The sequence below is a fragment of the Lactuca serriola genome, chromosome 5 (genome assembly GCF_051521515.1).
Source record: "Lactuca serriola cultivar US96UC23 chromosome 5, Lser_US96UC23_V15, whole genome shotgun sequence".
Classification (NCBI taxonomy): domain Eukaryota; kingdom Viridiplantae; phylum Streptophyta; class Magnoliopsida; order Asterales; family Asteraceae; genus Lactuca; species Lactuca serriola.
The window spans coordinates 331,955,775-331,979,493 of record NC_136412.1 but is presented as its reverse complement, the minus strand read 5'-3'; the positions used below and the strand labels follow the sequence as shown (position 1 = coordinate 331,979,493).

At 34.6% G+C, this 23,719-nt stretch overlaps 4 protein-coding genes, 1 long non-coding RNA gene and 1 other non-coding gene across 6 annotated transcripts; 3 read left to right on the top strand and 3 right to left on the bottom strand.

Annotated features, from left to right (window-relative positions):
- Positions 1-1,200: 1,200 nt before the first annotated feature.
- Positions 1,201-2,146, bottom strand: LOC145055226 (uncharacterized). Its single transcript, XR_013685108.1, has 2 exons — positions 2,009-2,146; positions 1,201-1,851 (listed from the first exon to the last, which is right to left on the bottom strand). It is a non-coding gene; the product is annotated as an uncharacterized LOC145055226 (long non-coding RNA).
- On the top strand, positions 1,364-3,183 carry LOC145055225 (UDP-glycosyltransferase 76H1-like). The gene is made up of 2 exons (XM_079003525.1): positions 1,364-1,847; positions 1,952-3,183. Exons 1-2 carry the CDS (start codon positions 1,364-1,366, stop codon positions 2,815-2,817), a joined length of 1,350 nt encoding a protein of 449 aa, XP_078859651.1. The 3' UTR covers positions 2,818-3,183.
- Positions 3,184-5,542: 2,359 nt separating this feature from the next.
- Positions 5,543-6,874, top strand: LOC145050993 (uncharacterized). Its single transcript, XM_078999156.1, has 2 exons — positions 5,543-6,177; positions 6,261-6,874. The coding sequence occupies exons 1-2, from the start codon at positions 5,616-5,618 to the stop codon at positions 6,872-6,874; spliced, it is 1,176 nt and encodes a 391-aa protein (XP_078855282.1). The 5' UTR covers positions 5,543-5,615.
- A 7,071-nt stretch (positions 6,875-13,945) lies between these two features.
- LOC145050992 (uncharacterized) lies at positions 13,946-14,828 on the bottom strand. The gene is made up of 3 exons (XM_078999154.1): positions 14,469-14,828; positions 14,140-14,223; positions 13,946-14,032 (listed from the first exon to the last, which is right to left on the bottom strand). The coding sequence occupies exons 1-3, from the start codon at positions 14,814-14,816 to the stop codon at positions 13,946-13,948; spliced, it is 519 nt and encodes a 172-aa protein (XP_078855280.1). The 5' UTR covers positions 14,817-14,828.
- Positions 14,829-18,314: 3,486 nt separating this feature from the next.
- Positions 18,315-19,901, top strand: LOC145055224 (UDP-glycosyltransferase 76H1-like). Its single transcript, XM_079003524.1, has 2 exons — positions 18,315-18,858; positions 18,970-19,901. The coding sequence occupies exons 1-2, from the start codon at positions 18,375-18,377 to the stop codon at positions 19,833-19,835; spliced, it is 1,350 nt and encodes a 449-aa protein (XP_078859650.1). The 5' UTR covers positions 18,315-18,374; the 3' UTR covers positions 19,836-19,901.
- Positions 19,902-22,455: 2,554 nt separating this feature from the next.
- On the bottom strand, positions 22,456-22,562 carry LOC145056016 (small nucleolar RNA R71). The gene has a single exon (XR_013685557.1). It is a non-coding gene; the product is annotated as a small nucleolar RNA R71 (small nucleolar RNA).
- Positions 22,563-23,719: the final 1,157 nt, after the last annotated feature.

The following is a 23,719-nucleotide window of genomic DNA, read 5'->3' as shown; positions in this document are numbered from 1 at the left end:
GTTAAAAGAGACAAAAGGGGGTGAAATATACCCAATTATTTTTTTACTGTTATTTATGTATGGTATGAGGTATTTTGGGGAAACCCACTAAGCTTTATGCTTATAATTTTATGTTATGATTTCAGGTACTTCCAGCTCGAAAGGAAAATGTTCGACATTATCGTCCCGCATCCACCTATGTTTTCTACACTTTTATGATTTTGAGAATTGTACTCTGATGACTATTTTAGTATGACTTACTTTTGGATGTTTTGAAATGAATCTTTGCTGGTTTGGGAATTAAAAATGAAAATTTTATATGATTTTTGGGATGTTATAGTCTTGTTTTGTTTTTATTATATTGATACTATTTGAACATGTTTTGTTAGTTATCATTGTAGTTTGATTAAACACACTTTAACGTTTTTTGATTTGGGTTGTTTTGGTTTTAAAGGTAACATTGGTAGGTGATTGATTTGAAAATAGATGTTTAAAGTCTTTCATTGCTGATTTCTGCTAAATAATGTTTTAAAGAAAAAGATAAAAAGTATATATATATATAAAAAAATGGTGAAAATCACTAACGTTAAATAAAATAAAGTGGAAATGGGATTCCTTTTAATCGAGTTTAAATGGAGATCGGCATGAACAAGATTGATAATATTGAGAGTGATGTTGTCAATGCAATAGTTTGGTGGAGTCAAAGTACACATCAGTACTGTAACCAGAAACTTGATAATTTTGAGTATAAGTACATTTTAGTCTGATATATTTCAAGTTTAATGGTCTAATTCTAATAGGTCCAAAAAAAATTTAAATGGATAGCTAAATCTAAATGTGAAACTTTCGTATGTTTTTATGTGAATAACCTTATAAAATTATTGTTTAAACCTTGGTTGCAACACGTATACTTAAACCTCGTAGATAAAATTAGTGAGATCCCAAGTTTGAGTTTCATTGTTGATGATGTGTTCGCATTGGACCATGTTCGTCTTTCCAGTTTGGATGTATGTGGAGTAATATAATCGTGTCATGGACCTTATCTTATCTTTGTAGTATGGTAACAGAAGGTATTCATATTCTCTTTTTCTCTACTCTCTTTCTCTCTTTTTGATGGAAGAATTGTGGCGACGCCTCTTTGGAAAGAGGCTTGTGTTACCTCGTAGCCTAGAGTTAAACCATCTACTTATGGATACTCAAGATTGTGATTAATTACAGAACTTATTTAACTGAATCTTCGATTTCATTTTATTCACCAATAAAATAGTATTTCATGTTTAAGAAAAATTAAGTCAAACATTGTGGGCAGAACAATCAAAGACGAACCCAGGATATAAAAAAATGGCCACCCACTACAGAAATTAGACATCCAATCTCTCGAGACATGACGGAGCACGGCGGAAGTCGGTGGCGATTGGTGCTGATATCCAGTCCACTTCAAGGCCACATGACCCCCATGCTTCAGCTTGGCTCATACCTTCATTCCAGAGGGTTCCCCATAACCATTGTTCACTCTGAGTTAAATCGTCCAGATCCTTCTAATCACCCCAACTTCGTCTTCTTCCCTCTGCCGAACAACTTATCCGGCACAGGCGTCTCTTCCGGCGTCATTCAGTTCTTGCAAGCTCTCAATGATAACTGCAGACCCCATCTCGAGAAACACCTGATTCAGATCATAAATACACAAAAGGCAACATCTGAAAAGGAATCTATCGTTATCATCTATGATAACCTCATGTTTTTTGCCGGATCCCTCGCCGCCGATCTGCGTCTACCCTCCATCATCTTGCGCAGCAGCTGTGCAGTCTTCCTTCCTGCTTACAAGATCATCCCTCAGCTTCATCAGGAAGGTCGATTTCCTATTCAAGGTAACTGCAAATCCAAAACCCATAGAAATAAACTATAGATCTAAAACTAAATATTATAAAATTACGGATTATAGATAGTTAGATACTAATACTCTGTTTTCAAGATTCTTTGTTACAGGAAATAATTCCAGAACTCCATCCATTCAGATACAAAGATCTACCTTTTAATGGCCTCCCAATCCAACAAATCCTTCAAATGGTAACCATGATAACCCCCAAAACACCCCCTGTTGCTTTCATTTGGAACACCATCGAGTTTCTTGAACAATGGGCACTGACCCAGATCCACCATCAATACCAAGTTCCTATTTTTACCATTGGCCCATTACACAAAACATCTCCAACCCTTTCCACTAGCTTTCTTGAAGAAGATACCAGTTGCATGTCATGGCTAGATAAACAATCACCCAAATCGGTAATATACGTAAGCTTAGGAAGCTTAGCAACCATGGATGCGAAAGTATCAACTGAAATGGCATGGGGTCTAGCTAGCAGTAACCAGCCGTTCCTATGGGTGGTTCGACCGGGTTCGGTTCATGGATGTGATTGGATCGAGTTTTTGCCGGAGGATTTGGTAAGTGAGATGAAGGTGAGAGGTTTGATTGTAAAATGGGCACCCCAGAAGGATGTATTGGCACATTCTGCAGTTGGAGGATTTTGGAGCCATTGTGGTTGGAATTCGACCTTGGAAAGTGTATGTGAAGGGGTTCCGATGCTGTGTCAGCCGTTTAATGTGGATCAAATGTTGAATGCTAGGTATTTGAGTTATGTGTGGAAGATGGGTTTGGAAATCGTTGTGGAGAGGGGAGAGATCGAGAGTGCAATTAGAAGAGTTTTGGTGAGCACAGAAGGAGAAGAGATGAGGCGTAGGGCTATGGAGATTGAAGACCAGGTTAGAATTGCAATTAGCCCTGGCGGTTCTTCACGGAACTCTATGAATGATTTGGTAGACTTCATTTTGTCATTGTAATTAATGTTTAGAAAGTATCAACGTATCATAGGAAGTTGCTAGAAATGGTCAATTTTTTGTGGGGTTGTTATTATGGTTATATACAAAATTAGAAAATTAGATAATGTATTTTATTGGGCTGAAGAGGGGGGGGGGGGGGGGGGGGGGGGTGTTCTTCCGACAAAGAGGCGTTTATTGGAGTCGGAGCCGAGGTGGTCTCAGTCGTCTTTATGTATATGCATGCCAAAATTTGGTCTTTTCTCTGTATGTTTCTGACGTTCGGCAAAGAGGAACAAAGGGGTTTGGTTGATGTGGAGCTTGGTGAGTTCGAAATCACTACCTCGTTCTTATTTAAAACTTTATATTTTAGTAATAATTTTGTGTTTTTCTCTTGCATATAAAAAACAACTTGTATTTTTTATTTATAATTATCATAAAAACTACAGCCTTAAATTGTTAGCACAAACATAAATTTAGGCCATGAAAAAATAATTTATTAATAAATTATATCAAACTAGTTTATCAATAAGATTATTAAATATGAGCTATTATAAACTGCTTTTGTGATTTTAAGAAACACATAAATTAAAATAAGTTAATTTATAGGCTAATTTATTTCCACGAAACTCGGTTTTATATTTTTCTTGATTTTGTGTTATAAAAGTTTGCATAAGAGTTTGTTATTATAATATTATGGATGTATTTGATATAACTAGTTATTCACCGAAAATTAGAAGTTGGTTGCTGGACTGCCAAGTTGCATATTGTATATTTTATTTATATAAAAAGAGAAAATGACAAAAATAGCCAATTACACTAATTGCATTACAAAAATAGCCAAAAAAAATCGAGATTACATATATAGCCACCCATTTCGCAGATGAGAAGGTCCCATCTGCGAAATGGGCTTCTCATCTGCGAAAGTACAAGTGCCTAAAGCACAGTTGTGCTTTAGGCACTTGTACTTTCGCAGATGAGAATTTTTTTTTTTTTTTAATTTTTTCGGTATAAATAGGGGTAATTTCGCAGATGGAATAGGTCCCATCTGCGAAATCCTCTGATCCTATCTGCGAAATGATGCAATTTTTTTTATTTTATTTTATTTTTTTTAAGGTTGACTACGAAATGAATTGGTTTGACTACGAAATGGGTTTTGCTATATAAAAACTTTTGTAGAAAAAATATCATTTTGGTTGTTATTTGGTTTGTGAAATACTCTCTATCTCTACAATTTGCTCAAAAAATGATTGAATATTTGGTTTGTCTTGTAACCGGTGGGAGATGGCAAGTTAATGGAACTAATCTGGAATACATATGTCCACATGGAGGTATTTCTGAACTTGCTTTGATATTTTCTGAGTATATTAGTTATAGTGATTTTGTATCTATGGTAAGAAGCAAAATTGGTTTGTTAGACAAATATAGAATTAGTCTTCGTTTCCACCATCCTGAATTAAATTATTATATAGCTATAGTTGAAGACGTGGATGTTAGAATGTTGATAAACGTAATCAAATGTAGTGGAGGAAGGGCTGTGAAAGTGTTTGTGGTGGTTGATGAAGTTGAGGAGGTTAATGGGGGCGGTGAAATTGGAAACGAAGTTGTTGGTAATTTATGCAGTTTTAAAGGGAGCAACGATCCGATAGGTACTTTCAATACTCCTAGTGTACCTCAGTTTCACAATGTTGCTGAAAATGTTAATGTTAGTTATTCACCTATTCAATATGTGGATCCCGAGAATTACAAGTATGTTGGTGATGATGATGTTGGTACATATCTTAATCATGTTGGTGGTCGTTGTGATGATGTTGCCGAACAAGAAGTTAAACTTATGAATAGGCGTGTGGTAGATAAAATTAAAAAGAAAAAAAACTCAACTCAAAAAAATGAAAAAAATCATGTTTACGGGCATTATGTTGATGTTGGTGATGTATGTTTAGATATAACCGAGCTACAAAGTAATTCCGATAGAGATGAGTTAGGTGATGAAGTTAAAGCTAAGTATCCCGATAACCTTTTTCACGGTATGCCCCCTGTACCAGCATGGCCAGTTGATAATAATGAAGATATCCCAACACAGATGGTAGACATTAATCTTCAAAAGATTCAATGTGAGAGTATATTTAAAAACAAAGAACTTTTAAAGCGGTGTATTGGTAAAAAAAATGTCTTCGAGAAGGTTTCCAGACGAGGACAAGTAGATCCACCAAATCAAGGTATGAAGCTGTGTGTGTTTCGAAAAATTGTTCTTGGTTACTAAGAGCAAAAGCAATTAAAAATACTGATGGACTTTTCCAAGTGAATAAATTTGTTGATGTACACACATGTTCTTCAACATTGTTGCAACCTAATCATCGACAAGCAAACAAATATGTTTTGGGTGAATATGTTGCTGATGTTTTGGCTGAAGACTATAGTAGAGTTTATCGGGGAAAAGAAATTGTTAATGATATTAATGCTCAATTGAATATCAATATCTCATACCATCAGGCATGGCGTGCGAAGCAATATGCATTGTTGTCGTTAAGGGGTACGAAAGAGGATTCTTTTACCAAACTTCCGGCGTATTGTCACAACTTGGCCAAACATAATCCGGGTACTGTCACACATATTAAAACAGATGCTGATGATCGGTTTGAGTTTTTGTACGTCGCACTCGGTTGTTCGGTTAGTATTATCATGTCCTAATTTTTTTTAATATTTATTTTGGTGTATTTGAATAGATATACAATGTATTGTAGGTACGAGCTTTTGTCAATTTTTGTAAGCCGACCCTAGTAGTAGATGGAGCTCACCTAAAGGGCGAGTTCAAAGGTACCATGCTACTTGCAGTTACTAAGGACGGAAAAAATCAAATATTACCGGTTGCATATGGTATATGCAAAAATGAGTGTACTGATTCTTGGACATGGTTTTTTCAAAAACTACGTGATTGCATAGGAAATATGCAGGAGCTTACAATTATATCTGATAGGTCTCCATCTATAGCAACATCCGTTGCCAACATTTTTCATCACGCTCATCATGGAATATTAGGTGTCCATTTGTATTTCAACATAGTATCTAGATTCGGCAAGAGTAAGACGGTTAAAGGAATTTTTTGGGAGGCGTGTAGGGCGTACACAGTTGATGCTTTTGATGCTGCCATGGATGTTATGAAAAAGACAAAAGAACCAGTATGGGAGTACTTAAAAAGTATAAATCCAGAAACCTGGTCAAGGGCACATTTTAAAGGGAACCGATACAATCTTATGTCGTCCAACAGTGCGGAGTCTATAAATGCATTATCTAGACACGCACGTAAGGTGCCAATACTTATGTTGATTGATTTTTTTCGTGCTACAATGCAACAATGGTGGTTTCAAAGACGTAACTTTGCAGGTATTACGTAAATTTGTAATATTAATGTTTTATTAGTTTCGATGTTATTGATTTTAACTTCTTCATTTTGGCTGTTTTTTTAGCGGAAGCAACAACAACACTTACCCCTTGGGCGGATGAAGTTGTAAAAGAAAACAAGAAAATTTTTACCAAATGGGATGTTCGCATGATCTCAAATACGAAATGCGAGGTCAAAAAGGGGGCACAAAATGTGATTGTTGATTTTCAACATATGACATGTACATGTAGGCATTGGCAACTTGATGGGATACCTTGTGGTCATGTCATAAGATGTTTAACAGTGAACAATTACCAAGACTGCTCGAGGTTTGCATTAAATGCTTACTTTACCGAAACACTGAGGAAAACATATGAGGAATCAATAAACCCTCTGCCGAAGCCATCCGAATGGGAGATCCCCGATGATTTGATGATTGTTAAGCCACCTATAATGGATAAACGTCAGCCAGGCAGGCCAAGAAACACAGACCGCATTCCATCCCAAGGCGAGGGTCCAATTATAAAAGAGTGTTCTACATGTGGTCAACTAGGACACACGAGAAATAATTGTACTGGAAGGGCGTCTGGTAGTAGAGCAGGTCACATAATTTCTACTGCAGAAATGGCATATAATATTGGTGGTTCAGCGGGTTGCTCACAAACCCATAACGCTGATTTTGATATAAAACAACCTTGACATTAAGAGTAATGACGAGTTGTTAGCTTATTATGTATTGTAATATTTTTATTAACTCTTACAAGACATTGCTATGCTTTCATATTTTAGTTAAGTTTGTTGATTATAACAATGAATGAAGCCTTTATATTATAAAATATAGTTTGCAGATTTATTTTAACAGTTACAACATGTTATTTAAAAAAAAACAACAAACGATCCTTTGGCAACCTAATCTGTTTCATGATAATATTACAACAACTTTATAACTAATTTTTAAACTCAGGGAACTACAACGGGTACTTCTCTTTCTCCATTGTTATATAGTCATCCCTAATTCTCATTTTGTCTTCGAAACGATCCTTTTTTACCATAATGTGTATCAACTGCTCATCCTTCTCAGCAAGCCGTTTTTCAGTCGTTTTGATTGCCTTCTTACTCTTTTTTATCCAATCTTTATGCTCTTTGATTTTGTTTTTATTGAGGTCAATCCATTCTTCAGCTTGTTTGCATTCCGAACCTATATCATTAGCAAGTTGAGTGAGAAGTCGAGATGACTCTTTGTCCTCTTCTTGTTGTGCTTCAGCCTTCTTTAATTCTTCAAAATTTTCATGTGACATATATGACCCGGCTGAAGAGGGTGTAAAAAAAGTGTCTACCGAATCACAGTAGTAACAATCTACTTTGTTGCATGAGCAAATTTCGAATTTGTGTGAGGAACTCATAATAAAATCGATGTTGTATTAAACTGGAGCAATAAGTGGTATTTATACATACTAGACAGTAATGAGAAGTCCAACTTTGAAATGACTAGACAGTAATGACAAGTCACTGTAGTAACCTGCACATCCCAGTGGGTCCCTTAAGGGACAAGAGATAAATGACAGTTTGACATGACAAAACACTGCATAAAGCTGAAATTCGTAGTCCAAATATAACCATTTCGTAGTCAAAGTATTATTTCATAGTCTATTTATTTATATAAATAGATGTTTAAGATCTATAAACCAAACACCCAAATCACCTAAACGAAACGAATTCCCATTATTAGAAATGTCGTCGAATGCAGCAAGTTCTTCGAACGAAGTACCTGGTTCCAATTCTGAAAGGCCATGGACGACAAACGAGGTGTTAGTTCTAACACGGTGCTGGCTAAGTGTTAAGGATGGTGAACCGTTACTTGCTCCCCCGCATTGCCTAATTGGTGATGAATGGAGTCGCATCACATCTTTGTTTAACCATGAGATGGGAGAAGGGCAAAAAAGAGAAAAATCAGATGTTGTTACTAAGTGGACGGATGTAAAGGAGGAAGTGACATGGTTCAATCGAGCATGTAGTTATGCGAAACGTAACAATGTTCGTTGTCGTGACGAAGAAGAGTTCTTGGAAGTTGTTACAGAGTTTTACATCTTTGAGCATGAAGGCAGAGACTTCGAATATGAGGAAGTTTGGAAGGTTGTTAGAGATAAACAGTATTTCAAGTAGACCGCTCTAATTTGTGTTAAGAATAAGCCATGGACTTGTGTTTTACGTTAATGCTTTGTTCGTATTATGTCGTTTTTTTCATGTAATTGTTGTGATGTTTTAATGGTTCATGGAATCTTGTTACTAATGTATTCTAATATATTTTGATAACTAATGCAATGACCATTTATTAACTCAAGTTAATCATACGAGTTTCTCACATAATAAACTAAAATATATATATTAACTCAACTTAATCATACGAGTTTCTCACATACTAAACTAAAATATATTTTAAACATATGAAATACATACGAATTACATACGAAATACATGAAAATAACCTAGTACTCACATAATAAACTAAAATAGATTTTAAACAAACGAAATACATACGAAATACATAAGAAATACATGAAAATAACCTAGTACATGAAAATAACCTAGTACTCAAATAATAAACTAAAATAGATTTTAAATAAACGGGATATATTTCAAAATATTCCAAGGGGCTTCAAACTGGAATTCCAACCCGTTACTTAATGACTTGTATTCCTCCTTAGCAGCTTCCAAGATGACATCCTCAGTAGCATTTAAACGGGTGTCGTCAATTTTGGTATAAAGATCGTTGAATAATAGAACTTCGGTTTTCATTTCATACCATCTTGCTAAGATGTCTAGTTCGTCACGATCGTTTCTTGTAGCCATTCGGTTTTCAGCATTGAAAATATTTGTTAGACGGCTCCAAAACATTGGATCATTCAACTTGCTTGTCTCGTACACATGAATATAAGCATGTGTAAGAACCAAGAACTCTTCATTGCTCCATGATATAGAAGTCATTTGGATTGAAACAAAGAGGGTAGAATCTAAAAAACAATATTTGAACAACTATATTGGTTAATTTAATAACGTTTTTCATGTAACTTAGGGTCAATTTATAGTAGTTTCTACACAAAATCGCAGTTCAAACTTCTAATATGTCTGCAATTCATAGTCAAAATTAACTGACGAATGCAGTGTACTATACTTATAACACAACAGATCACTGTTCGAGTTGACAATTCATCCCCGGTTGAATGACAACACAATACATTGCTGTTTGAGTTGACAACTCATTGCACCAGGAAAGTAAGGAGTCGTTATAAATAGATTTCAATATCCGTTGTAATTGTATTCTATTACTTCCCTCCTTGCAATTATGGACTCACCACATATATGGAGGAACGCAGAGGAGGTCGCTTTGGTTCAAGCTTGGATTACAACTGTAGAGGTGGATTTTCCACCGGGTCCCCCACAAGTTCGTGCTGGATCATTTTGGTCTCGTGTCTGTCATTTGTTTCACCATTTAATGAACTGCACTCAATATCGAAGAAGAAGAGATGTCAAAGCGAAGTTTCTGGATATGAAAATGAAGGTGAAACAATTTCAACGTATTTATAACGAGTTGGATAACGAACATGCAAATACGGATGAAGACATTCTACGGCAGGTGGCTTTGGAACTATACCGCTTTCAATACGATGGTAGCGAGTTTACCCACTTAGATGCATGAAATGTTTTAAAGAATGTCCCTTATTTTTAATATGCATGTTGGTTAAGTTAATTGTTTTTCGTTATTTAAGTTGCTTGTTGTTGTATGTATCTAGTCGTTACTATTTAATAAACGTCCATTTCTTTTAATGTATGTTGTTCCCTCAATAACCAATATTAAGAAAGCAATAAAATAAAACCGGGGTACATAAATAACTAACACATAATACGACATAAAAAATAAACTGGGTACATGGATAACTAATACGTAACACAGCAGTAAAATAAAAACGGAGTACATAAAAAACTAATACATAATACTACATAAAACATAAATGTGCTACATGAATAACTACTGCATTGAGGGAGGTAACAGGACCACCGTTTCATTTGGTATTTCCCAATGCTCATATGATGGTATACCATTCACCAACTCAGATCCATATGCAACTCGATACACATAATTAGTGAACTTGTATTCAACCATTCTCTGAATGGACTCAGATGTACGGGTTCTTAGACATGCTATAGCGTGGCCACATGGTATACCGCTTTTTTGCCATTTACCACAACTACATACCCTTCGTTCAAGTTGTACGTTGCTGGTGGCAAAAGTGTCATGGACTTCAAATGTATCCCCATACAAACGTTTTGCATTACAATTGTAAGACTTGCTGAGACTTTTTTGAACCTTACTCTCAACGTAAGGGGTCAACCCACCAGACAACCTCCCTGTAAAATTTGATATTTTAATAAAAATAGCAGCACAATAAAAAAAAACAAAATATAACAATCTCCCTTACCAGCCAGTTCGGCCCGTTCAGCATACTTTGATTTTATCGACGTGGTGGTTAACTCAATTATCATTGTTATAGGAAACTCACGTGAGGATATAATTTGCAAAATTTCAGGGACGTCAATCGATTTAACATTGTAACGTATTTTTGGGAAAAATGCTCTTGTCCATTTTGAAATCGGTATATCGTCAAGCCAGTAAATTGGACTCATAAGCAAGGTGCAGAAAGGTGGTTGCCTACATGTACTTTGCAACCTTTCGAAACACAAGTAAAAATCATCAACGCTATATGCATTGCATGACTTCCGAAACAACGATTCGACTTCCGTATTGTTATGTCCGATAGACTCACGTATCTTTCGAGCTATATCTTTAGGACAATATCCATGATAGGAATCCGGGTAGGCACTGTCAACACCAAAGTCTATGTTATCACACATGTTGCTTATGAAACCAACCTCTGTGTCCTCACCTAAACAATCTCTTAACCTCAACATGAACCATCTCCATGATTCTTCACACTGTAAGGTTCCCAAACCAAGTGCTAAGAGTAGTGGCTCATGATTTCCATCTAAAGCCACTGCGAAGTACATTGTTGTCAGAAAGCTCCCAAGAAGGGGTAAATAACCCACATATATCAGCGGTATCATGCACCTAAGGAAGGTACGAATCTACATAAAAACGAACACATATTAGTGTTATGTAAGAACTAATCGACATACATTACCATGAAATATTGTATAACTCAATAAAAGAAGTATGTTATACCACGCAACCTAAAGCCACAAAACAGAATTGAAAGCGGTTGTTATCGGTTTTCGTAATGGCTGTGAAGGTATTAGGATTTGTTCTTTGAAGGTTATGCAAGAAAATTGGTAGTTGAGAAAAGGTTCTTTGGCTGTGACTACTTATTTTCGATACCGATAATTGTGCTCTACAATGATCACACAAATGGAATTATAAATAGAAGTTATTGTATCTCTACTGATCAAAATTCATAGTTTAACCCTTTAAATTCGTAGTTGAACATTTTGAATTCATAGTCAAACCAGTTCATTTCATAGTCAAATTTCACTGACCGACATGACAATACTACAGAATGTACTTGTCTTCATTTCATAGTTGACCTTTTTGAATTCATAGTCAAACCAGTTCATTTCATAGTCAAATTTCATTGACCGACATGACAATACTACAGAATGTACTTGTCTGCATTCCATAGTTGACCTTTTTGAATTCATAGTCAAACCAGTTCATTTCATAGTCAAATTTCACTGACCGACATGACAATACTACAAAATGTACTTGTCTGCATTCCATAGTTGAACTTTTTGAATTCATAGTCAAACCAGTTTATTTCATAGTCAAAAAGAATTGTCCGTAATATGATTTATTCTATAAATGGGTGTCACTCATTATGAAAAAATTTAACTGAGAAAGTAACTCCGATTTAAAAGAATAAGAAGGCTAATGGCATACTGCAATTGTGGAGGAGAACATATCGTTAGGATTTCGGGTACAACTAAAAACCCAGGAAGATTGTTCTACGCTTGCCCGTATTTGGTATCATGTTCTTACCGTCATTCAAATTTAAACCCTCGTGTTTACATGACACAAATTTATTTTCTTACTGTGGATATTAAATTTAACAGGGACCAAAATTCGGGTTTATCAGTTGGGTTGATGAAGAGAAGGACCAATCTTCTATGGTAATAGCTAAAGTAGCTAACTCTAATAAGCTCTTTCAATCAGAAAATAAGAAGTTAAAGATAGCGTTGGTTTGTAGTTGGGTGTTGTTCTTGGCAGTTCTTGTTTACAAGTTGTAAGCTTTTCAATATTGTTTTTATGGTTTTGAAGTTGTTAGGTCAATAAATTGTTGTATTTGTAACGTTAAAACAAATGTTGTGGTCGTTCTTATGTTGAATTTATTGATAAGTAATTAGTAGGTCATTAAATTGTTGTAATTGTCGTAACGTTATATTTTTTGTCATCCGTTGAGTAAACTCTAAAGATAAACTAATAATGAAATCCAACATTAATTTGTATATACATTTATATAATCCAACTACAGAGGAGCAAGACTAGACCCCCAAATAATTTTTGCCATCCGGAGACGGAACTCTAAAGCTGCGTTCTTTGGGTCAATAAGAACACGTATTGGTTGACCTGAAACCAATTGCTCCATAAACATACAAAGAAAAACACCGCAATCTCCCAAATGACTACTTTGTTGGGGAACGTTTTCTTCATAAATGAATTGCATATTCAATGGAATCCTTGGGATGTTCCTCCGCGCCCAATACTTAATCTTGTCCAAATAATTTGCCACCCGACGTTCAAATTTGGAAAAGATTCCTTCGGATTGGAATTTTTCATAAGCACCTCTACCAAGACTGTCATAAATATGCACTTCCATTGACGCTAATCGTAGTTCCCCAAATACCCAATGATTAGGGGATGAATGAATCGGCAATAAGACCTGTATAAGGATCAGAAAATAAAATTATGTTTATTTACATCACAATACAAAAACATCACAATACAAAAACATAACAAAAAAACGATATTATTTTCAATATAAACTATTAAGTTTACCGTATCAACATCCCACCAAGCAACCATGAAGTTGGGGTATGTAGCAATACCAGCCATAAATGCCCTCCAGTCCTGTCCTTCTTCCAAAGCATGAGAAACAAAAAAATTTGGAGGCATTATTGTATGTCGGTCGCTCTCAAACCGTCTCTCCATCAAAAGTCGGTACCAAATGGTTATATGCTGCACACATGATACTTTTGTTATTGACTAAAAAACAATTAACTTTTAAAAGAATTAATTAACAATTTATTTACCGCTGACTCCAACCATCCGTCGTGTGTATGCCCAAACAATGAGCTCCAAAAATCTCTATCTAACACGAAATTAAACAAACGATGCTGCACATCGTATGAATGCAATACATAATTTTGGATGACATCCTCACCGCCTGCTACGTAAGGTTGCAGGTGCAACCTGGAGAAGTCATGAGCAACACCAAAAACTGGAGGAGGAACGGGGCTTGTTGATTTCATACCAACCTTCTTTTTTGTTCTTCTTTTTTGTTTCGGTGTCGTGTGCAACTAAAAACAATATTCAAATGTTTAAATGTATATCTTTCAGATAATTCACATAAACATAAAATCAACAGTTTATAAATAAAACGAATACCTCGGTGTAAGGAGTGCATAAAAATTATGATGGTTTTCGACTTCTAGGTTTATCGGGTGTAACTTCTTTGTCATCATCATCATCATGAAAATAATCTACATTTCCATTATTATAAGTTCGTCTTCATCCGACACATCATCATCAAATTTGTTCCCTGCATTGTCATTCCTCTCCTCCCACTCCTACATTAAAGATAATACTTTATACTTAATAACGAAATACACATAATTTAATAAGCAATAATATCTAAATAAACAAAATATTAATATTAATGTAACTATATAATAACCTCTTTAACTTCACTATAATCGTTTACATCACACACATCATCATCAAATTTGTTCCCCGCATACTGAGTACTCTCCTCCAACACCTACATTAAAAATATAACTTTTTACTTAATAACAAAATACACTTTATTAAAAAGTAATTATTAAAATCGTAAAGGTAACATCTATAACAACCTTGTCGTCTTGAGTATCACCAAAAACATTTTGAGTTGTATTGTTTTTATTCATCACTTCATCTTGCACAACCTATATTTTCAAATATAAAATATGAACACAGGTATTCATATATGTTAATAAAAGTTAATAAATAATGTAGCGTGTAACTAACCTGTTCATCATAATTTCTTTGTGACACTGTCGGTTCCTCAAAAATAATGTCGTTCCAAAATTGTTCATTATTCACTTCTTCAACAAAAACCTCTGTAGGTTTTTGTTGATTCATAAACACATGCTGCTCCAGTGCATGTACCCGTTTCAACAACTCGTCTAGCTTGTGTTTCCCACTGCCCCGACCTCTACCATGAGAGCGACCACTGGACGACATACTAGACGAAGATTCGTCTTGTCTCCTAAAATGGTCCCGTACTGGGGATGGAACTGCTTTCCCTTCACCATATACATACTCTTGAAATGACATATAATAAAAAGATGTCATCTCACCATCACCCGGTAACATGTTTTGTCTTGGTGGTAGTCCCTCCTAAAAAATTAAACATATTAAAAATGCATATAAAACTATAATAATCAACTTTATTAATAATAAACGAAATATTTTTAAACCTGCATCTTTGACCAAATCTTGTTCACGTCAACCCATTTCAATTTTTTTGTTCCGCTCCATCTTTTCATCCGAGGCAAGTCTTTATTTTTTCTCAATGCAAATCCACATGCACGAACAGCCGGAATCATCTCATATATCCATATCTACAATTTTGTACAATAACAGTAATAAAAGTTAAAATTAAAATAAAAAATATAACAATAAAACAATTTAAATATAAGAAAATTTTTATACCCTAATTGGAGCCGTAAATCCTGAGACGGAATACTTTAAAGTTTGACCACGCTGAGGAAGTGATAAATAATGATGTATCTTATTCCACGTATCCTCAAGGTCAACAAAAGTAAAATCCCATAGATAGCTACCCCAAGAGAAGCTAACAAAACAAAAAAAAAACAAAATTGATTATTATATAAATTATAACTTTAATAAAATAGAACCTTTAACGTAAAGAAAATATACCTATTCCAGAGATCCAAATTCTCAGCCAAAAAAAACCAATCTTGTGGCACCCGATCGTTAACTTCTTTGCCCAAAAAACCTTCACACAAAATGTATATCAAACATACTCTAACTGCATCAAGGTCGTCAAGTGCTAGGAATGTTTGATTTAAAATTAAACTTTTCAGGTCGCCGATTTTCACCGAACTATTAGTATGGTCCGGAAATAGCCGTTCACGCAGTAAACATCTTTTTTTACTGCTTATTAATTTTTCCGACCCTTTTCTCCCAATGTTTTTTGGATACTCCCCAAAATTGAAGCCGGTAATCAAACAAAACTCTTCCGGCCCATAAACCATTTTGGTATTGCCTACTCGAAAATATAAACGTTTTATTCCATCTGGAGATAAAACAGGGTCCGGCCGGATCTGATGAAGGAACATTTTATGAAACAATAAAGCGTCCCCTTGTAAACGAGGGACATCAATAAAATAGTCAAAGACGGTATTTCTGAAAATAGCACGTCGGGCATCATCTAAAACTTCAAAGACTTCCCATATGTTACCGCCAGAGCCTTTTAGGTTCGCAAAGGCTTTCGTATTCATTAAACTAAAATCATGCTGCAAAAAAAAAACACAAAAACAAATTAGATAACTAAAAAATATTTTTTTTTTAAATATATGATTACGAACTGCAAATACTTTCTTAATTACTAATATATATATTTCCCCGATAAAAAACAATAACATACACATATATAAACAATTTTCCAAGTTATACAACAAATATATTTACGATAGAAAACAATATCATACATAATTATATAAATATTTTCAACTTAAACATATTTTCAACTTAAACAAATTTTCAACTTAAACGACAAATATATAAACAATTTTTATCTTTCTAATTAAAACTAACATTATATAACCATATAAACAAAAAAATTTAAAAATAAAACGACAACCAAACTAACAATTTTGCAAGTTATACGACTACTTTATACAAATTTTTCAACTTATACGACAAATAAAAACAATTTCTAACAATATATATACGACAAATTTTCAACTTATACAAATGTTATACGACAAATATATATACAAACAACTATTTTGCAGTTTATATAAACAATTATAGGATAAAAATTTACAAGATTTCAGGTTATACAACAACTAAAAAAACTACAAAAATAACAAATTGTAAACATTATCTACGCAGTCTCTACTTGTCTCTACTTGCATTTAAACTTCAAGTATACTAAAAATATACTAAAACTATCAAACACAACAAAATTACCCTTTTTTAACACTAAATAATACAACAATTGATAAAAAAAAAATAACTTTAAACATTAAAAGAGTTAAAATCTAACCATATTTGCGGGATTGTTGACATAATCCTCCATTTTCTTCAAAAACTAGCCAAAATTCCGAGAGAAGTCCAAAGCTAGAGAGAGTTTTTGTGTAGAGAATGGTGAAAATGAAAAAAAAAAAAAAAAAAAAAAAAAAAAAAAAAAAAAAAAAAACGTTTTTATACCTAAAAATCACCCATTTCGCAGATGAGAAGGTCCCATCTGCGAAATGTGCTTCAGGCACTTGTACATTCGCAGATGAGATGTCCATTTCGCAGATGGGACCTTCTCATCTGCGAAATGGGTGGCTAAATATGTAATCCCGATTTTTTTTGGCTATTTTTGTAATGCAATTAGTGTAATTGGCTATTTTTGTCATTTTCTCATATAAAAATACCCGTCAAACTAATTAGAAGCATTTAAATTTACAAAATACCTAACTAAGAACTCTCATAATCTACTTGAACTTGAAAAAAAAAACATTTAGCAAGAAGTGAAGAAAATATATTCAATTAGTTAAAATAATATATGACTTTTATTAAAATTTCAAATTTAAGATAACTATTATTTAATAATAATAATAATAATAATAATAATAATAATAATAATAGAATATGTTGTGTAGATATTAAGGATTCTAAGGTAAGGTTTGAGAAATATATCATCCTTAATAAATAAAGAACTGTTTTTGCCATATGATATGTTCTCCTTCAATTTGATAAATGTCAATTTGTGGTAATTTTGAATTAATTTTTTTTCTCACATGTCATTTTATGGGGTTTTCTATTTTATTAAATTTCGTATAATATTTTAATGTAATAATTGCAATAAATATAGTAATAAATGGATATCAATTTCATTAAATGAACTTACCATCTATTTTCAAAAAATTTAAATTAAAGTTTATTAGTTTCTTTTTGTTTATCTATTTAAATTATTTGTTTAAATTTAAAAGATATAAAACATTTCAATTTTAATAAATCATTATTTTTCTTCTTTTCATATAAATTCAAACCTCTCAATTATTTAGACCTTTATATTTAACTTTTTTTTTAAATTAAATCATATAATATATGAGTTTCACAACTAGTATATAGAATAAACTGTAAGTTTCTCTTATACTAAAACAATGTTATTTTATGCTTAATATGTGATAAATTACCAAGGCAAAGTAATTATTAAACTTTGAGTTCACAACATGGAGTCATGGGCAAAAGTTGAAATTAATGGTAGAAGACTAATTAGTCAAGCGTATATGAATTAAGAGAAATTAAATATTTTTTTACTTTTTATTCTTATTATTCTCTAATTTATTTTATCTAATTTATTTTAGATGATGATAAATGTTATTAAATTTAGTTGAGATATTAAATTTATATATTTGTTATCATCATGTTAAATAGATAATAACAAAACTTGGAAAAAATAAGAAAATATTCTTAAAAAAACAAATATCACCTTGTTTCTTTAAATACTTGGGGCATTTTCTTTTGAAGGGATGAAAGGAATATTCGATCATTTTTGGTGGGTTGCTTCAAATTAAGTTGATAAAATAAAATAAAAAATCAAACACAAAACACCACGTGTTAAAGGAGGAACCCATAAAGATTAGGCATCCACTCTGAGAGAGAGAGAGAGAGACAGAGACAGAGACAGAGATGGCGGAGCAAGGCGAGAAAAGAAGGAGGTTGGTGTTGATAGCAAGTCCCCTTCAAGGCCACATGACCCCCATGCTCCAGCTTGGCTCATACCTTCATTCCAAAGGGTTCTCCATAACCTTTGCTCACTCTGAGCTCAACCCACCAGACCCTTCTAATCACCCTGACTTCATCTTCCTCCCTCTGCCGGACAAATTATCCGACACCGGCGGCTCTTCCGGCTTCATTCAGTTCTTGCAAGCTCTAAACGATAACTGCAAACCCCATCTTCAGAAACACCTTATCCAGATCATAGATGAACAAAAGGCCTCAACTCAAAAGGAATCAATCGTTATCATCCATGATAATCTCATGTTTTGTGCTGGATCCATCGCCGGCGATCTGGGTCTACCCTCCATCATCGTGCGCAGCAGCAGTGCAGCCTGTGTTCCTGCTTACAGAATCATCCCTCAGCTTCATAAAGAAGGTCGATTCCCTGTAGAAGGTAATTGCAGATCAAAAACCCACACAAACAAGACACAATCTAAAAGGAAATCTGATCACAGATTAATGGATTATAATTTATAAATCCAGATAATAAAATTCTGTTTTAAAGATTCTTTGTTGCAGGAAATGGTTCCGGGACTCGATCCACTCAGATACAAAGATATACCATTTATTAGCCTCACAACCCAACAAAGCCTGAAATTGACAACATTGTTCGCCTCAAAAACACCCCCGATTGCTTTCATATGGAACACCATCGAATTTCTTGAACAATCGGCACTGACCCAGATCCGCCATCGCTACAAAGTTCCAGTTTTTACCATCGGCCCATTACACAAAACATCCCCAACCCCTTCCAATAGTTTTCTTGAAGAAGATACCAGTTGCATTTCATGGCTAGATAAACAATCACCCAAATCAGTAATTTACGCAAGTGTAGGAAGCTTAGCAACCATGGATGCAAAAGTGGCAACTGAAATGGCATGGGGCCTAGCCAACAGTAACCAGCCCTTCATATGGGTGGTTCGACCGGGTTCGGTTCATGGGTGTGATTGGATCGAGTTTTTGCCGGAGGATTTGGTAAGTGAGATGAAGCTGAAAGGTTTGATTGTAAAATGGGCACCCCAGAAGGACGTATTGGCACATTCTGCAGTTGGAGGATTTTGGAGCCATTGTGGTTGGAATTCGACCTTGGAAAGTGTATGCGAAGGGGTTCCGATGCTGTGTCAACCGTTTAATAATGATCAGTTTTTGAATGCGAGGTATTTGAGTCATGTGTGGAAGATGGGTTTGGAAATCGTTGAGGAGAGAGGGGAAATCGAGAGTGCAATCAAAAGAGTTTTCGTGAGCAAAGAAGGGGAAGAGATGAGGTGTAGGGCTATGGAGATTCAAGAACAGATTAAAGTTGCAGTCAGCCATGGAGGTTCTTCACAAAACTCCATGGATGATTTGGTAAAATTCATTTTGTCATTGTAATTGATTAACCATGCACATTAATGTTTTTAAAGGTTCCCCTAAAGAATAGAGAGCATTATTATCGAATTAGTTAAATTAAAATGAAATTTCCAACTTACATAATAATTAACATAATCAGAGTAATTAGATATTATTATAGTATTAAGTTTTACTCTTCAAATGTAATTTACTAAAATAATAATAAAGTAATTACATACATTTTTTAGTATTGAGTTATATCAAGAAAATAGTAATATGCTTTATTAATTTAAGACAATCTCGCAAATAGTCCTTGTAAAAAAAAAAATAGCAACCTAATGATCTCCATTGTCCCTTATGATTTTGAAATCTTGCATGTTTGGTTTCTCAATCTTAAATTTAGATAAATTTTCATGATTGGTCATGAGGTATCTAAGCCTCTAAGAGGAGTTATAACACTTTTTTAACATTTTATCATGTCAGATTTTAAAATGTCACCTCATTTTTTATCATTTAGCACATAATCTTAACATTTGGTAGAGAGTGGTAACCCTTCTAACATTCTATTTTTTTATTTTCTTTTTCTACTTTAATTAAATTACTTTATTTTAATATAGAAACATTTTTTATGTATAAATATTAAACAAATTTTATTCTTTAAAACCACAAACAATTAATATAATATCAATTATGTTTTTTAAACCACAAACAACTGGTCTTCTTCTGAATACTGGTCTTCAATTCGTCTTCCGATGGCATATGTTTTTGTTTTTTCTACTACCATCATTTATATAATAATAATAATAATAATAATAATCGAATTATATATTTTCTTTGGATTAAAATAACACTTGAGCAACTATGATCTCAATATACTTTTGTAATGTATGTTTTCTATCCAAGATTCTTTCAAACTTGCAAAGAACTCCAGCCTAATGGTTTGAACACATCACCTTCTTTCAACAACTTTCTCATTTTCATAGCATCATCCCATCTCCCCGCATAAATGTTTGATGAAAGAACATAATTTCCGCTATTATCAGGATCCAATTTAAGTAGTCTATTAGTGGCAATCTCTCATATGCTCTTTCAACATCCCTTGACCGAATCAACATATCAACTACATTAACATCTTGGAGAAGAGGTCAAGGGCGTAATTGGCATTTCCATTCACAACAAGTCCTGAAATAACTAAGGTCCAGGAAACCGGATCTTTGTGTTCCATTTCTTCAAACACTTCCAATGCATTCATTGTTGAACAACATTTACAGTACATATCGATCAAAGAGTTCCCAATGTATAAATTCTGTTTTATGTTGTTTTTACAAATGTAGTCATGGACGGATTTGCCCATATCGATTGAGCCCAGATGAGCACAGACAGAGAGCATGCTAGCAACTATGATTTCATCAGGTTTAATGTTTGAGTTATTCATATCAATAAAGAAACTTAATGCATCGGAGAATTGAGAACCTTGAGAGTAACAAGTGATTTCAATGGTATTATCTTTAATGTACTTAGCTGTGGACAATCTACTGTTCTTGTCACTGAATCAGTGATCAGATAAGCTTCTTGAAGAAGATCAAAAATAATTAAAACCTCTTTATATCTGTTAGATTGACTATACCCACAAATAATGGAGTTCCAAGAAACCAAGTCTTTATATCTGAATCAGCGGTCAGGTTATTTACTATCAATCATCGGTCGTGCATTTCATCAAACAAATGGAGTGCAAAAACGGGACTATCGCTCTACGCAAAGCATCTGATCATAATGTTCCAGATAGACAAAATGGGTCTTTCAATTTGGTCAAATACGAAAAGGATTATTTGCATCTGTTGTAACCGGTACAGGATGGGTACTCCCTTCGTTCTGATAATATTCATCAAGAGTAACAAATTGAAATGTTGATTGTATCAAAGAAACACAGAAAGCAAATAGGGGTGATAAGTGGTTAATGAACCTAATTAATTGAATGGTAACTAACAGGTTCCTTCAAATTTTAATAGTTCAATGAAGTAGTCGATTACCTGAGGAAGCACTGAAGCAAATTGCGATGATTCGAGATGAAGCAGATAAACCTTATGCCCCCGTTAAGCAACGAAAAAAATAAAGGGACTGATTCAACAAATTCAATTTCCCAATAAAAGGGATAAAGAAAAACGGGACAATTTCAATTTTCAAAAGTAAAAGGAAAATGGTGTTTTTGGTTTGAAATTTTTTCGTGTTTTATAGAAAAAAATAAAAAGCTAGAAAACATGTTTGGTTCAATATCACAATGGCTAACATTGATGAAATCCCCATTGGAGAATGGAAGAAGAGGATGCGCGACGACACTGGCCCGGGACTTGTGCAACCCGCAATTCCCGCAACTGCTACTTTCGAGCTAAAGGGTCATATCCTAGCCTTACTTAAAGAAATACCGTTTTATGGAAAAGACCATGAAGATGCCTACAAGCATTTGGACGAAGTCAATGATGTAGCTGATTACTTCAATGTTCCAAATGTGCCCCGCGAGACTCAGCTACTTCGTATGCTTCCGGTGACATTCAAAGGAGCTGCAAAAGACTGACTCAAGTCACTTCCCCCCGGATCAGTCACCACTTGGGCCAAGATGAAAGAAGAATTTATTGATCACTTTTGCCCACCTTCCAAGATAGCCAAGTTGAAGAAGGCCATTGCTAACTTTGAGCAACAAGCTGGAGAGTCGCTATATGAAGCATGGGAGAGGTACAAGAGCTTACTAAGAAACTACCCACACCATGACCTAAACAGCCAACAAGAAGTCTCCAACTTCTATGATGGAGTCAATGTCACAACCAGGCAGTTACTATACTCGCAAGGCCTGCTCACAAAGAAGCCACCCCCGGTGATCAAAGAATTGATTGAAGAATTCTCTAAACACTCTAGAGAATACCACAACCCTAGACATGATGTCACTAGGGGAGCCGCTTATGCAACTACTGAAGACTTATCCGCGGTCATGGCTATGCTGAAAACCATGGATAGGAGGATGGATAAAATGGATCAAACAATCCATGCTATTCGGGTGGGTTGTGAAAACTGCAATGGGCCTCACCTCACTAGAGACTGTGATTTAGATGAGAATGGCAACAAGAAGGTGCAAGTGTGTTACTCAAGTAGAGACCGATATGATGAAGACGGGCGCAAACAAAAGAAAGAATGGCTCCCTTATGAAGAGTACAAGAAAGCCAAGGAGGAAAGGTTTAGGCAAAAAGGGAGAGGGTTCTACCAAAAGGAGGAGCCGGTGCAAGAAAGGAAGCCAAGCTTGGAAGAAATGCTCACCAAATTTGTAGCTGCTTCAGAAAAAAGACATAGTGACTGATATGTGCATATTTAGTGTGTATTTAGTATAGTTTTTTATTCATATATTGGCTAAATTATCGCATATTATGGACAAAAGGTACTTAAAAGTGTTAAATTATGTTTTTCAGTCCAAAGATGAAGCTCGGAAGTAAAAGGAAGCAAGAGAAGCGGTTAGAAGATTGAGAGTGGAATGAAGAAGGAAAACACTGAAAAAGAAGCTTCTACTCGTCGAGTCATATATCTACTCGACGAGTCCGGTCGAGGAATCAGAAGGATAATGACTCGGGATCCCAGATAGTTATCGCAATACGTAGAATGTGAGAGGGACTCGACGAGTCACCACTTGACTCGACGAGTCGGACCGCTTATTTAAAGATAATTCCACAGATCGAGAGGGAGAAGTTCTGGGACGATTCAGAAGTGCTTAGCTGCGAATAAGAAGCCAGAAGAACCCTAGAAGTCGACCAAGGAAGCTAGAATCCAATTCCGGAAGTAATTAAGGCATAATTCCACCATTCTACTTATTTCTTTTGTTTTGTCAACATGATTAAGCAACTTGAACTTATTTGTTTGCTGTTATTTACCTTAGTTATGAACTA